We start from the raw sequence: 16,245 nt of genomic DNA, 5'->3' as shown, positions 1-16,245 counted from the left end.
AATAAATAAATAAATAAATATATAAATAAATATATATATATATATATATTTAATCCAAATAGAATGTAGAAAATACAGAGATTTATACCGTATATCACAATTCCGCCAAAATATACAGATATAATTTTTTTGGCCATATCGCCCAGCCCTACTTTGTATTGAATTGCACTAGACTGTTTCTCAATCAAAGAAGGGCAGGGTAAAATTGAGACTGAGAACAGGCATGCTCCAACCAAACAGGTTTATTGTGACATTCAGTTTATGTTCCTGTGGACAAATTGGTCACAGAATAAGCAATGCACACGCACCTCAGCAAGTCGTGCAAACTTCCTCTCAGGTATAACAGGTCGCCTCCACAAGTTGTTAATATTGATGTCGGTTGGAGGTGGAGACATAGGGCGCTCAAGATTATCGTCATAGCTGAGAGCTCGACGGGTCATCCCGACAGGGATGGACATCCCTCCGAGGAGTCCCTCTGAAGCACCTGGACCTGCTTCCAGGGCTGAGGCAAAAGAGCAAAGTACTCTGTCAACAACATCTGAACAAACAGCTACTTCAAAGAGCCACAATTGAATGCATTTAAAGAGAGGAACTGTTGTCATAACCTGTCTCTTAAAGTTATTAAAAATGAAAATTAAAGTATGTTAAAACCCTTGATAAGCCTTCAAAACTTTAATTTTAGGCACTGCACTATAAAATAAACAGGCCTCTCTCCTTTACCTGGAAGGTCTCCAGGTCTGGACACCATGGCTACTGAATGAAGCGTTTCTGTTGGACCAAAAAGAGAAGACAGCCCGGACAAACCCAGTCAGATGGGACTGGATCAAATCTACAGATGAAATTAAAGAAAGGAAAAAGTAACATATTAACCAAGCAATATTTGAGTTTAAGGCCAAAGAACCATCAAACAGCCTCAGATTAATAATTAAAGAGACTGCAATCTCTGGTATGACGTCCAACCCTCTGCATCATTGTGCAAAGGACCACACAACATCATCACCAATTATAGAAAGACTGAAAAAATGGCTTATTTTTTTGTGAATATGTTCTTCTTTTTGGAAGAACATATTCACACCTAGGGCTGGCTGATAAATCAACATCAATATTTATCAGAAAAAATAAATGCACAATATCGATAATAAAATTAATCCAATATTCCTAATCTAGCCTAGTACCTCTAAACAATCAGGTGCATGATGCTAAAATATCTGCATAACATGTATGTTCTGTGTTCTTCTGGGTCAATGAGCGCTACAGTTTCATCTACTGCACATACTCAATCACATGTGATGGCATACTGTATGATGAAATTTGTATGAGGGTCAAAATATTTAAAATGACAATAAATTAGTTTTTGGGTGCTGCACTGTGATCCTTACATAGTCTTTTAAAGGAACACGCCACTATTTTTGAAAATAGGCTCATTTTCCATCTCCCCTGGAGTTAAACAGTTGAGTTTTACCGTTTTCGAATCCATTCAGCCGATCTCCGGGTCTGGCGGTAACACTTTTAGCTGCAGCTTAGCATACGCAGCGCCTGAAAATAGTCCCCAGCTAGGTAACTTCCAATAAGCCTATTTTCAGGCGCTGCGTAATATCATCGAGATGCTAATGGTCTAATCAGATTCAATGATCTATGCTAAGCTGCAGCTAAAAGTGCTACGGCCAGATCCGAAGATCGGCTGAATGGATTCGGAAACGGTAAAACTCAACTGTTTAACTCAACTGAAAATGAGCCTATTTAAAAAAATAGTGGCGTGTTCCTTTAATGTCATCTAATACATTATCGTATCGCATATCGCATTATTTAATGAGTTATCGCATATCTCTTCAATATCGCACAGCCCAAACTCTTACCATGTCCAACATAACGACATCCTATTTAAGACCCCATTTACATCTTTAGTATGTAGTTAGCGGTGACAAATATGATTGCCTTTGTATAAATCTGTCTGCTAAATTAATAAATGTAGATCATGTGGAGGCAATTTAAAGTAACTATGTAAGTATATCGGAGACATTATGCTATTTAAGCAATAATTTTTATAAACATTAATTTCAAGCTGGATGTATTTTATCTACACATTTGACACAAGTGTGTTTTATTAAATTAAATTAAATGCGACCATCACTTACCAGTGAAGGGCGGCCAAAGCACCACTGCTAAAGCACAGACTGATCTTGCTGACAAGCTGAGGTTTGTTCAGACAGCATTGTGGGACACCAGGAAGAGCACAGCCAGTAAAAGACAGAAAGAGCTGGAGAAGAACCAAAACAGCCATTAAAACATAAGGAAGTTTTGACTGACTGCAAGATAAACCAGTTGAGTGAAAAGATACCACATGCCATACAAACTACAAATGCATCTGAACACAGTCTACAATGGCACTAAAGTGTTATTGCAGTAATAATAAAAGAGTGAGCAGTAGTGTCGTGAGAATCCGTGCATGCTGGGAATGGGATTACACCAGCTGTCCTGGTGATGTTCAATCAATGTTGCCAATTTAGCAATTTTGTTGCTAGATTTAGCAACTTTTCAGACTACCCTAGCAACCTTTTTTTCAAAAAGCACCTAGCAACAAATTTAGCTATTTTTAAAAAGTATTTGGCAACTTTTAGCAACTTTTGTAAAGTGACTCAAATGATAAAAAAGGCCCATATTTTCAACTAAATTACACAAAAAGAGGAAACCATTGAACAGCTAGCCAGCCAAGCAGCACATCAACCTGGAGAGAGCTGGAAAAAGATGCCTAACAGTAAAAAAATCAAATGTGCATTAAGTTGCTAGTTCCAATTGGTCAATAATAAATGCACATTTATGATACAGCATGTTATTAGCTTGTAATTGTTGTTCAGTTAGGTACACTGTAAGAAAAAATGTGGAAAAACTGAAAAGGTACTAGTCATTTTCTGCTAGGATGTTATCCATTAAGTTGTAACCCTGTAACCTTAAAACACAGGTAAAACACCTGTAAAAAATAACTACGTATTGTCCCTTCATATAAACATTACATTGTGTCCTATTTTTACAGACTTTTGTGTAGCACACTAACTAACTACCAGTACACTGCTTAAAACTACAATGGTTAAGAATGTGCAGTTCTACTAGTTAATAGGAAAATACATCAAATGTTTAACTGTTCAATAATTCAATTTTGTAAAAAATCCGATCATAAAGATGTGCTACTTATGTTACTTTTACAAATTAAAATATTTTATGTTTATAATATTTTTATGAACAAATAACATTAAAAAAAAAACATTTTTCGCTGAGATTTGAGTAATCTCGTGTATTCTACGTAAAAACGCTGTTTTGTGTCATGGTTTCGCAATGACGTCATCACGCAATGACATCACAACGTCATTTAGCAACCTGCAGCAACAAATCGATCTGCCTTTAGCAACTTCCCCTGAAAATTAGTTGGCAACACTGGTGATGTTATGTAATGCTGCTCACTTTCCCATTAACGTTACTGTGCTACGTCAAAAGCTAACGCACTAGCTTTAAACACAACAGCTCGCTTTTGGTATAAAACATTATTTCACTTAGATTTTTAAGTAGAAAAGGAACAATGAATATTTTACTGAATACTACCACATATTTTAACAAATACGACGACAATTTTTAAATGATATGAAATGAGCGGACTAGCTGTTCAATCCAGTTTCGGCGACCTGAAACCGGTTTGAAGGAGGGATGCGCTCGCGAATCAATTGTTTTTTACCTGCTGCAGTGTTCCCGCGCCTCCTCTACAGTATCTAACAGTCCAGCAGAGGCACTGAGGGCACTTGAAACCTGAATAAATTACATATCGCAGATGTTTGAGAAGAGTTAACCTTTGTATCTACCATAACTTCCCTTTCTTCTTCTGGCTTTTTATGGCAATTGGCAAACAAATAAAAGGTGCATTTCCGCCACCTACTGAGCTGGAGATAACTTCCTTTTCTTGGGGCTGCAGTCCCCGCTCAATCTCGCGATACTTCGGTTCTCAGCAGCTGCTGCAGTACTTCAACTAGGCACACGGGGCAGTAAGAGACCTATAAAGACCTCGCAGCTATGCGAGATAGTTCACCCAAACATTGTTAATTATAATTTACCCATCTTTATGTGGTAGTAAACAGTCATACAATCCCCCCAACACTGAAGAAAACCGTAAATCCTTGGAAAAAATGTAAGCTATATTTTATTCCACCTGCATGAATATCTATAGTTCTCACTTCAAAGACAGTCTTTCAATTCTGCAGTCTTTCTGGTATATTGATATAAGCGTTCAATTGTTTCTGCTCTTTCCGTGTCAACTCTCCTCATCCCCCTCTGTTTTTCGGTGGCAGGACAGGGATGACCAACAGCTGTTATAAAAATGTTAATTTTAATTAGTAATACACAAACACAACCAAATTTCAGTAATGGCACCAAACTCCACACAATTGGTGTGTGATTGTTCAATGATCAGTTTATTTGAAGCTTCAGTTTAGATTATTTATTTTAGCACATTAAAGTGTTTAAATCAAGAAAACAACACAAGGATCACAGTTTTATTTATTGCATTGTTGAATAGCCTATCTTTTAAATATTTAATGCTCTGTAAACTAGGGAGCTGTTTTATGTTTTTATACCATAACTATGTGATTGCATAATTTTATAGAAATATATGCTCTTCATTATTTTGTATATGCGTTATGATTTTTATTTCATGTGGTGTGTAACTAAGGTTTATGGGTGGGGAGGGGACGTGGGGTGTTATGAACCATTCAAGCTCATGTGATTAGAGAGAATAACCACCCCATCCCCCTTGTGTTAATCAACTGTGTCACACCCCCACCCTACACAACACCCTTAATTCGGGGAGCTATAGGGTTCCTATACTGTAAAAATCAAGAAACACTGTAAAAAATGTTAATGTGAAATTACAGTAGTTGCACCTGTAGAGGACAGTATGCTAAACCATAGTGTTCATTAACTTTTTTCCATGGATCAATAACATTTATATAAATAATAGATTCCAAAAGTCATCAAGTTAATAGATTTTGTCTGGTCAACATTACAGCTAATGGAATAGACTACTAATTTTCTTAGAAGACTCATTGTAATTTTTAATATACTTGATGGAACAGGGGGATAAAACACACAGAATTCATACATAAAACACAGACATTTTATTAATTTAAAAAAGTGAAAAAAAAGTACAAGGTTGCTGAAAATTTACAAACAACAAATTTCCTTTTTTCATATAGTGTAATATACCGTTTCTCTGAAATCATTACATACATAATAATTTAAAGAAATGTCATATGCATAATAGAAAATAATTTACAAATTCACATGCAACCATACTAATTAATCTTTTAACAGTAAGACGATCTTAAAATAGTGAAACACCAAATCAAAGCAGAGAGAACAGGATTTTCTGGGTATGTACAAACAGTCTAACATGATAACACTGCAGTTCTACATTGGCCTTTTGCCATAGTTCTGAATATCAAAATGATGTAGGTCAGATCTGTTGTTGAACAACGGTGATTCCTAACCAGGACATTTAATTATTTATCCTCCAACCGGACTATCCAGTTCACTCTAAAGCTGATTTTTGTGCTTGAAAGCTGTTATACCATGCTCCATTTTATTTTAAATTGCACAACAAGGGCCAGAAAACAAACACGATAGCCGTTTTCAACATGACTCATTTTGTCTTTGTTGTCAGAAGGTGGCAGTGAATTATTATAGCTTGCTTCCTTAGCCATTCTGTTGCGAAATACCTACCTCTATTAATGTGAATAAAGAAGCACTTGCTTGAGACATTATATAGAAATAACAGTTGGACATAATATCTCTGAACATATCCGTGGTGGAAATGCATCCTAATCCTAGTTAGATTGTTTGCTGAACCTGTTTCCCAAAAAATCTTGGAAATGTCATCAGATGTTTGATAATATTACAAGGAAGCATGACATATTCATTCTGCATCACAGTAGCTGCCTAATATGCAAATTTGGTAAAACCTGGGTCTTCCCAGTCAAATATAGCTGTGGACACATGCAGTGAGATTCTTATCTGTGAATATTATGAGTATAATGAGTTTCGTATATTAGAACTGCAATTTTGATGATGCTTTTTATTTTTTAAACCTCACCAAACAATGTTAAAGGCATCCAACAATCAATGCATTTATTGATCACGACTGGACATTACTGGACTGACTCAGTCATCATTGACATTCACTGTATCTCTACACTATGGTGTGGTATCGACACGGCACCATCTATAGGGTCACAAATTAAAAAATACATAAAAAATGTATATGCATATAAACCTGAAGTGCAAAGTCATAATTCCACAATAATCCACGTTACTCTAGGTGATATTCAACCTCACTGGAAAGAGATTTTCGCAGGCGTAGATTACTTCTCGGCAATGGCGGGCAGCATGCATGCGCGAATGCGGGCTTCCTTCCATGCGCTGCGGCACTCTGAGATCCAGTGGGACACTATAGTCTGTTTGTCCATGCAGCGACTGCTCTTTCCCCTCCAACCAGCAGGGGTGCTGTCGCGCTTGTTTGGAGTGCAACTGCGTGCAGCCAGGCTGCCTTCATCCAGCTTCTTCCTGCTGAGCGGTGACCGCTGCAGGACCGTCACCGCAGGGACTGTCTCAGGCAGACAAAGCTCTGGGCAGCTGCTTTTCCGCTGGACATCAGGCGCCGAGGAACAGCATGGGAAGGTGTCGCTGCGTGGTCGGCGCGGGGGAATGCTGCCCCTTCTGGTGGAGTGCGCTAGCACACCTCTGTGGCTGTAGAGGTACTCCAGTGGATCTGCGGGGCCTGGGATGTCACCTCTGCATCCAGTGACCTCCTCTGGGGCAGCCTGGGCCTGCAGCGGTTCTGACGGAGCAGATCTGGTGGTCTCTTTCTCTTTATGGGCTTGTTCAACAGTCTGGTCGCTGCTTGTGGAGGTGTGGGGCTGCGGAGGCTGCAGATGCTGACGCAGGCGTTGCAGTCGTAGGCAGGGCTTTGGAGAATCCAAAGGGCCGATGGAGAGGATGTCACAATCGGGCTCATGCAGAGGAAAGGTGGGCCGGGCCAGATGGCAGATAGAAAGGAAGTAGTCTTGTGTGGTGGTGTGCTGGCTGTTGGTCTGGTTCAGGTCCTGCACCAGCTCTTCATAGCCCTCCCTGATGGTGGGAAGGCCGCGTTTAGCCAGTAATCTGGACCTGGGACGCATGACTGTAAAAAGGGAAATAGTGTGCCATTAAATAGATATGTAAATTATGGGAAAGAAAAATCATACCTAAGGTTTCTTGATAATTATTTACAATAAGAGCCTTTTAGTTAACATTAACTATACAATGAGCAATACATTTTCTAAAGTATTAATTAACATTAGTTAGAAAAAAAATGTTAGTTCATATTAGCTCAAGTCCATTAAATTGTATTAACAGATACGACTTTTGACTTAATAATGTATTAGTAAATGTTAAAATTAATATGAACTAAGATTAATAAATGCTTTAGAAGTATTGTTAGGTCATGTTAACTAACATAGTTAACTAATATTAGCAAATGAAACCTTATTACAAAGTGTTTCAGATTCTTAAATACATCAGTTGTTTAAGCAATGAGATTAAATGGAGAGTAAAATAAAGAGTGGTCTTAAAAGTGTCTTAAAATGTGACCTCACATTAAGTCTCTTGATTATCAGACCTTTCTACCTAGAAACAGAAAGGTTTTGTCCTTTTCATCTCAGCCCCTTAAAAATCAGCAATTAACTTGCTCAAAACATTAAAGTTTGTTACATTAAGTGTTATTCTTTCCTCAAATCAGTTGCAGACCAGTCATAGGCAGCATACGCATACAGCAGCAATATTCAGCACGGAGCGCTGCCTCCACATATCGTGTCGTAGACCACTTCTCATCTCTCTGAAAACTGTTCCATTGAAATCACAAATAAAATGCAACAAATACACCACCGTTACCATTACAGTACTGCTGACAAAAAGAACAGATGCAATTTATTAAAGTATATATTTAAAATATACAATATCTTTTAATTTTTAAATAAATATTATATAATTTTATATAATATTGTTAATTATCATAATTTGCTATAAATTATTATTCATATATGTGATATGCTTAAGAATGGAATCACTCATGATATGTTAACTCAAATATTCCTCACCAAATTCCTCATCAAATGGTCTGGTCTATGGTATTAACATTATTATTATATATTCTCTTACTGTTTCTATTTCTCGTCAGGCATTTTAGACAATTTAAGTAGATTCATGAAACATAACTGAAACTCCATTAATTCTCCTGATCTAGGAAAGCGCAACCTCCGAACAAAACCGTTTCCTCCAGGGAACCGTAACAACACATATATTTGCAATTCGCAACCAGGATACAAAATTATTTGGTAACACTTTACCCATTAGTTAACACTAGTTAATGCATTAACTAACAATGAGCAATACATTTGTTACAGTATGTCTTTTTAAACATTAGTTAACAAAAATACAACTCCTAATTGTTCATGTTAACATGGGTCCAATAAATAATATTTAAAAAATACAAATTTAAGAATGCACTAGTAAATGTTGAAATTAACATTATCTAAAATTAATAAATGCATTAAAACTGTGTTTCATTGTTAGCTCATGTTAACTAATGTAGTTAACTAATGTTAACAAATTGTAATGTTAACCTAATTATAAAGTGTTACCAACAGATGCCAGAATACATATACTTTCACTCACAGACCTCTAATCTTCTTTTGTTGGCTTTGACATTAATGACCCACATTATTGCTCCATTCATAATTAAACAGCATAATTTTTGGAGTTGTTATTACCTGCCCGATCATTCTTTATTGATGCACTGTACAGTAAATACCAAAAATCAATGTCTATAATGGGAGGGATTGGTTACAGGAATACGTGCAAGCCCAGTCTCCATGGCAACACCTCTTCCCATCACATCCCAGGCTGTGCTCAGATTTCATAGCTATTGGAAAGCACATACACAGACACACACACACACACACACGGACACGCACACGCACACGTGCACACACACACACACACACCATGAACCAGCTCCTCCCTACGCCCCCACCGCCCCATGCCCAAATCATCTGAACACCCCTCTTTATTGTGGCAGACCAATGTATACAAACCAGCACCGATTCCCACCCTTCCCTACCTGATTCTTGCCGCCTAAACCTGTTTGGATTTTCCCAGCCCTTGAATGCTCGTATACCAATCTATGAAGGGAAAAAACACAATATACTTCAAGATCAAAGCAGGTCTGTCTAACACAACCCATTATGACGGACATCTGGCGTGGATGGCCATTTCTGACAACAACTGATGACATTCAAAGAATCTCTGGCCTTAATCCTCATGAATCAGAGCCTAAAATAGATTCATAATCTATTCTGAAAATAAAATTGGAACTGTGTTATATGTGAAGACCTGACATATGATGTAATCATCGTTCTGGTTTCTATTGAGGCCAGCGGTTTGTGTCGTGTCCCACCTGAGCGGGGTCTCTCCGTCTGCCTGGCTTTGCTGTTGCTTTCTTCTTCTTCCACTCCTCTTGTCTCGTCTCCTCTTCCTTGCTGCTGCCTCAGCTCAGAGCCTCCAACTGCTGCTACACACACAAAAAATAATTATTTTCTCCCCCGTCTCCCTCCCTCTCTCTTTCTCTCTTCTTGCCTGTTTGCTTGCTCGCCCTCTGCTGTGCGCCTCACTCTCTCTCTCCTCCCTTGGTCAGTGCTAAAAATAGCACCTTCATTCCTATCCCTGTGGCTGTAAAGAATCATTTGCAAAATGGATTTTACTGATGTGGTGGGGAGAAAGAAAGAGGAAAGGGGAAGAAGTTGGTATGACAGTGTAAGGAAAAAGAGACGAGAGAAAAACACCCCCCAGATCTGTTATCATTTTCTGTGATTGATAGATAATAAACAGAATGAGATTGACACACTGATTAAATAAGTTCTCAAAGTTACAAAAAAGAACTCGATGGATATTGTTATTAAAAAATACATTTGTTAACATTCTGTTTTCATTCCTGAAATCAAATCAGCAGTTTTATCATTATTATATTATTGTTCCGGTAACCTGCATTGCTCTCTCATGGTTTTATTTATTTATTTATTTTTAATAAGGAAATAAGTAAGTCAATTTATCACTAATTTTAGAGATATAACTCTATTTTTTGACCTTGGTTTACTGAATGTTGTTCTTCTCTTAAGTGGAGAGAGTTGTTTGTACAGCTATATATTGCTCCATCTGCAGGTATACTGAGCCCTCAAAGACCTTTTATCATGTTCACATTGCTGTCATTCAGTGGAAAGGGCAGTAAACTTGTGAGTGTCAATATAACAAACAATGCCACAGTACAGGGTCGATTCCCCACATATGGTGCCTCAAATGTTTACAAGTGCGTATAGACTGAAAAACTCAACATATTCCATAGTAGTCTTTCTCAAGCCAAACTGACTGTATTTTCCTAGTAAATGTATATGCCTGTGAACCTACTGGATACACAGATTGAAATGTGACAAATTTATTGCGCCAAGTCATTTACCTGTTATTGTAGATTGTTGTTCTGTATATTCCACGTTCATTGGGTGAACTGTTGCTGTTATCGGATGATGCTATCAACATCGACTTCATAAGAGGCAGACTGTCCTGTTTCAGCCACAAACATCATGTTCACTCTTAAAAAATGTTTGTCTGACAAGGAAGGGTGTGAGAAAAAGAGAGAGGGAGTGAAAGGGAGGGACATGTCAAGAGGGAGGAGGTTGTTTCGAAGGTGCAGCAGTTTGGAAATCAGCACATTTACAGACCAGCCCTGTTGAATACAATATAATCCCTTCCATTTATCTGACTTCGGGTCAGAGGTCAAATGAGAAGCTTTTCAGTCTGCTTGAATAAATTCACAGCACTCATGGCAGTGTTATTTTAGTATCATTGTGATACTATTAATATTTTGAATATATTTGTAGTTTTTATGTTTTCAGTTTAAATTCAGTTAAAGTTTGAGTAATTCTGTTGTGTGGTTTTTAAATTTGTATTATTTATTATTTATTTATTTATTTGTTAACTATAATAACTCTGACTCAAGGATGGACTGGGCCAGGTGCACCGATACCTAATTTAAAGAAAATGTAAATGTAATTATGCAGGACTTGAACAGATCTCTATGAACGCATGCAATGCCCTCTTAAAGGGATACTCCACTCAAAAATTAAAATTCTCTACTCTCATACCATCATACCATCCTACATGTATATGACTTTCTTTCTTCAGATAAACACAAACAAAGACTTTTAGAAAAATTATCCATCTCTGAGTCCATATATGCAAGTGTACAAGTGTGATGCTTCAAAAACCACACGAAGATAACATGAAAGTAATCTATACATCCACAGTTGATGAATCCTCTGAAGGGAAATAATAGATGTAAGCAGGGACAAAAATTCAGCCCTGGCACTGTAGCCACACCGGCCCACATTACCACACCGACACAGCCCCGGACACACGCATTCACTACTTACATTTGTGTACAGATGGTGAAATAATATAAGCAGTACCATATATGTAACAGATATTTAAAAATTTAATGTATGTGTCTGGCAGACAATGCTTACTACTTTTTAAAGAGCACACGTTTATAACAAATTTATACATACAGTTAAAACAAAAGAAAAAGAATCTGAGGATGCTGTAGAGTCTGTGTGCTGTCTGTTTATGCCATTTGTCTGCTGTTGTCGTTCTCTACAGTATGTTGTTCTTTGTTGTCACTGTCTGTCTGTTGGGTTTTTCCTACCTGTACCACACTCCTCCCTGTCTCTGCTTGGCCTACCGTAGCATCCTTCCTCACAGCACTGGTGTTGAAAGACCAGGGGTCTCTGGCTGTACTGATTCCAGCAACATCCTAGTTAATGAACACAGTATAGGATGTAAACATTACAGCAAAATATTTTCTCACTGACTGCTCTCAACATTGGAATACACATGAATACAAACAAGTAATAATAGCAAAAAAGGGAATAGAATATATAGCAAAAACTATAAATAGTAGCAGCAGTAAATCCTTTTTGATATACAATTATTTGTGAATTAAAGTATGCTGAAGTGTTGCTAGTATGTGCTGCATGTGCATTTGTGTGTGTGTGTGAGTGTGATCTCTCTCTCTCTCTGTGTGTGTGACACAGGCACAGGTTCCTCCTATCCTAAGAGTTAATTAATAGTTAAATAGATCCACATTATTAAGAAACTGGCAGCATCTGTATCAGGGTGTGTCTCTCTCATTGTGTCTTCCTACCTCCATGACACTTGACTCTGCAGTCCACCCTACCTAAGGATTAATTGCATACTGTAAACTTATGTACTGTATGCGTGCTCAATATTTTATTTTAATATTATGACTATCTACATATTCAAAGTAAAGTTCACTACAAATGTCTACAGTACTGTGGCTATTGCTATAGGTTTTTGATGTGTTAGACTATATTGCAAGTAGCCTACATCAGTTTTTACCCTAAATCCCACTTTATCTGCTGATGCAATTCAGTAACAGGCTCGTTAACACTTCAATTAACCAATTATCACGAATCAATGACATTTTAAAATATACTGGGGTTCTATGCTAAGCTTACAACTGTTTAATACAATGTAGGCTACTGTCAAAAAAAAAAACAAAAAAAAAAACCGGTAGCTAACTGGCAGAAGTAGTGTGAAAATGACTTGTGCTCAGTGTTGCCAATTTGGGGATTTTGTCACCAAATTTAGCTACTTTCTCATTGTAGCTGCGACTTTTTTTTATTTTTGCGACAAGGAGCTATTTTAGCTATATTTAAATAAAACTAGCAATTTTTTTTGGAGATTTTTTATTTTTTACTTGGCCACACTCTGCCGTAGGCTCGTGACCGCTCACGTTTGCTCTCAATCATGCCAATGAGTCTGCGCAGTGAACACACCAGTACGCCACGCCTGCCATGACGCACACCACAATTTCATTATAAGCATCAATCAAGATGCCGGAGAAAAAAAATGAACATCTTGTTTTAACCACGGACACAAAAGTTATACCACAATTCATGCACAGTCATGTCAACCAGATACTGAGAGAGAGACAGTGCATCATCATGTCATGTGTGCTGGGATGCAGTATGTTGCACTTACTTTGTAGTAATAGAGTGTGTTGACTGAAATAAGTTTGTATGAATAAAGTTTTTGTTTTTGGAGAATCATAATATCTCTTATCTGTTGTATTTGAGCAGGACAGGGATGCACTTTGGTGACACATAAAAGAAATTCCCAACATTGTGTCTTTCCATCATTTCCATCATGTTTGATGTGCTTGCAGATCACAAGCATTTCCTAATTTCACTTCAGAATTTTTTGTTATATTTAATATTTTGTTATTTTTTTTTATACTGTTATCATTTGTAAAGTATATATATATATATATTTACTTTCCTTTACCTTTACCAAATTGACCTGTATTTACTTTGTTTTCATATTTGGCGACTTTTTGTGAAAAACGGAGACTTTTGAGGGTGGTTCTAGAGATTTTCTGAGGGAGGGGTTTGGCAACACTGCTTGTGCTAGCTGTATTTTCTGTTTTCTTCTTACCTCTGCGGCACTAACTGTCCTCCGCTGCAGCAGCCGAATTTAAACCTTTTGAAAAGAGTTTGGTTAATTTTACGCATTTAGCAGCATCGAACTTAAGCCCTTTTTTTTTTCCTTTCTCAAAGTTTTTCTGCACCACCTTTCCTTTTTCACCGTCCATTATCTAGCTTTTACTGAAAATTAGCTCGTGTTGCACTCTCTCTGATGATGTGCTTGATTTTGACTGAACGGTTCGGTCGGCCCATCTCGGGACCAGGCGGCCGGCCGTGGCCGACTGGGCAAAATGCTTAACATTTATTTATTATTAACATTATTATTATTATAACCATAGAGAAATCGTGCAAGCGATAAATATCCATCCTATGCGCTGTTGGCCCGTAAAAACAATTTTATCTGACCGGCCCACATTAAACAAAATGGTCCGGCCCCTCTGGCATTTGCCAGAATTGCCAGATGGCCAATCCGCCCCTGGGTGTAAGAAAAAATACTAATATTTAAAATTGTTTTAACTAAAGCCATCACCTCAGGCCAAAAACCTAATATTTTCTAAAAAATCTTTGTGTTCATCTGAAGAAAGAAAGTCCATCTGGGATGGTGTGAAAGTGAGTAAAGGATAAGTGAATTTTCATTTTCAGGTGGATTATCCCTTTAACCACCTAAACTTTTAATTAATAATGAAGTAGTTCAAACTGACTGCTTTCATTAACACAGAAAATCAAAACTTCGTTGAAAACCGATGCCACTGGAAATCAGTGCCTCAAAAAAGACACCAATAGACAATGTTTTAGAGGAAGGTGAGCAAAATACAGATGAAAAGTCACATGAGTGGAGGCAGTGCTGTAATTGGCTGATCAATGCAATAATTCACACCTATTATGTTAGCAACTGCTCACAAATAATATGGTCTAAATTGGTCAAACCAATTCAGTTAAAAATGTACCCATTCGGAAATCACTACTCTCGGTCTTGTCCGCATCAAAATGAATTTGAAATGACTTGAAATAATGATCTGTGATCTGTTTCATGACTTGAAATAATAATCTGTGTGTTTTTTTTAGTGAACACTCAGCTCAGTTAAATTAAAACTGCGCCTTCGTGCCTGTGACCACTTAAGTAAGTGTTTATGTGTGTGAGTATATCCAGAGGCAGTTTTGGAGGATATGAAATGAAAGACAAAAAGAGGAAGATAAGAGAAGGAGAATTAGAAAGTGATAAATCCAATAACAAGAATAATAGTCAGAAAGACAAGGGTACAGAGTCTTCTTGCTAGGTAGGTCGACCTGAGTCAAATGAAAGAAGGACAAAATGAATGGCAAGGGAATACAGAAGAAATATGGAACTTTAAAATAAAGACTGTAATAGCACAGGCAGTGAGTGCAGAAAACCATGGCAACATGTATGCGAATCATGCTAGGAATGAACTGTGTTGCCCTCAATGAACTGCAGTCACACCGAGCTGATATATTCTGATACTCATCTAGCCATCTCGTGCTGACAGCCACTCAGCACTGAAGAGACTCACACGGTCCTTTCATTTCCAGCACAGAACTGAATCACGTATGATGATTGCTCCCATTTGCTCCATGAGGCCAAGATCAGATTTAAAGCTAATCCATGTCATTTTCACTTTTAATATACTTTCTGCTGAATATGCAGAGACAACTGTAAAATATAATTTTTTGTAGGTTATACAAAGCATCACCATAGCGCTATTATAACATTACAACCTATTTGAACGGCCAGATGTATGAACAGAGTGAGTTTAGGGGCGGGACTAACTCTTTATTTGACTAATAATAAACCTGGGAAATAGGAAACCTGTTTGAAACTGCCTGCTGTTTCTTTTGGTGTCGCTAGTGGCTCAGAAATCTCCTCTTTGCACTTATTTTTACTTTCTGAGCAAATTGGTGAACAGATTCACATTGTTTACCACCAATAACATTTATTTTAGTTTTACAAAACAAATCATATAACAGTTCTTTCCTAGAAGAAAGTGTTTAAATTAATAATGTGTCATGTAATGTTATTAATGATCTGTTGGGTTATGCCCATCATAACATACCTATATCATATCAAACACAAGCCCTTGATTCTTGAAATGGAGAGTCACCAGTATTTATTTTAATAATCACAATCTATTATGAACAATCTCTAAAAAACAAACTTTGCAATAACCCATGTGTGATTTATAATATGCATTGGTTGTATGACTTAGCTTACCAATAGTTTTTAAATTACTGTTTTTAAAATATAAGCCTGAATTTTAGATTTTATTTAAATAAAGTCTGTACAATAAATTATGTTTGTACATAAATGCATGTCCGGAAAAAAATTAACTGTTTTTGGCTTTGTGTTTGCAATTGCAAAGCATTATTTATTTTAACTTATATGTCAGACCAGGGCCGTGCACAGACCTTTTGAGGGGCATGTGCTGAAACTGAAAAAGGGCAGTTTCACAGGGCAGTTTTCAGAAAAAGGGCAGTTTCACCCCCCCACCCATGACAAATGAAATAACACAAAATAATAGTCTCAAAAGCTTTAGATTTATTCACTATTAATAACAACCATAATATATATATATATATATATATATATATATATCTATGGTTT

General features: G+C 37.2%; 2 protein-coding genes across 2 annotated transcripts in view; both read right to left on the bottom strand.

Moving 5' to 3' along the window:
- LOC107667590 (putative monooxygenase p33MONOX) overlaps positions 1 to 3,888 on the bottom strand; it is a 9,808-nt gene extending 5,920 nt beyond the window's left edge. Inside the window, exons 1-4 of the mRNA XM_016459296.1 lie at positions 3,725 to 3,888; positions 2,136 to 2,257; positions 721 to 829; positions 261 to 502 (exon numbers count right to left, since the gene is read on the bottom strand). Coding sequence (XP_016314782.1) covers positions 261 to 502; positions 721 to 748 — 270 coding nt within the window. The 5' untranslated portion in view covers positions 749 to 829; positions 2,136 to 2,257; positions 3,725 to 3,888. The remainder of the gene's footprint in view (positions 1 to 260; positions 503 to 720; positions 830 to 2,135; positions 2,258 to 3,724) is intronic.
- Positions 3,889 to 6,292: 2,404 nt separating this feature from the next.
- LOC107667601 (uncharacterized) lies at positions 6,293 to 9,596 on the bottom strand. Its single transcript, XM_016459313.1, has 3 exons — positions 9,530 to 9,596; positions 9,194 to 9,254; positions 6,293 to 7,216 (listed from the first exon to the last, which is right to left on the bottom strand). The coding sequence occupies exon 3, from the start codon at positions 7,212 to 7,214 to the stop codon at positions 6,399 to 6,401; it is 816 nt and encodes a 271-aa protein (XP_016314799.1). The 5' UTR covers positions 7,215 to 7,216; positions 9,194 to 9,254; positions 9,530 to 9,596; the 3' UTR covers positions 6,293 to 6,398.
- Between the last annotated feature and the right edge of the window lie 6,649 nt (positions 9,597 to 16,245).

Source organism: Sinocyclocheilus anshuiensis, unplaced genomic scaffold (genome assembly GCF_001515605.1).
Source record: "Sinocyclocheilus anshuiensis isolate Anshui unplaced genomic scaffold, SAMN03320099.WGS_v1.1 scaffold1903, whole genome shotgun sequence".
Taxonomy (NCBI): Eukaryota; Metazoa; Chordata; class Actinopteri; order Cypriniformes; family Cyprinidae; genus Sinocyclocheilus; species Sinocyclocheilus anshuiensis.
Note: the sequence above shows the minus strand (reverse complement) of the source record. Positions and strands in the feature narration are given on the sequence as shown.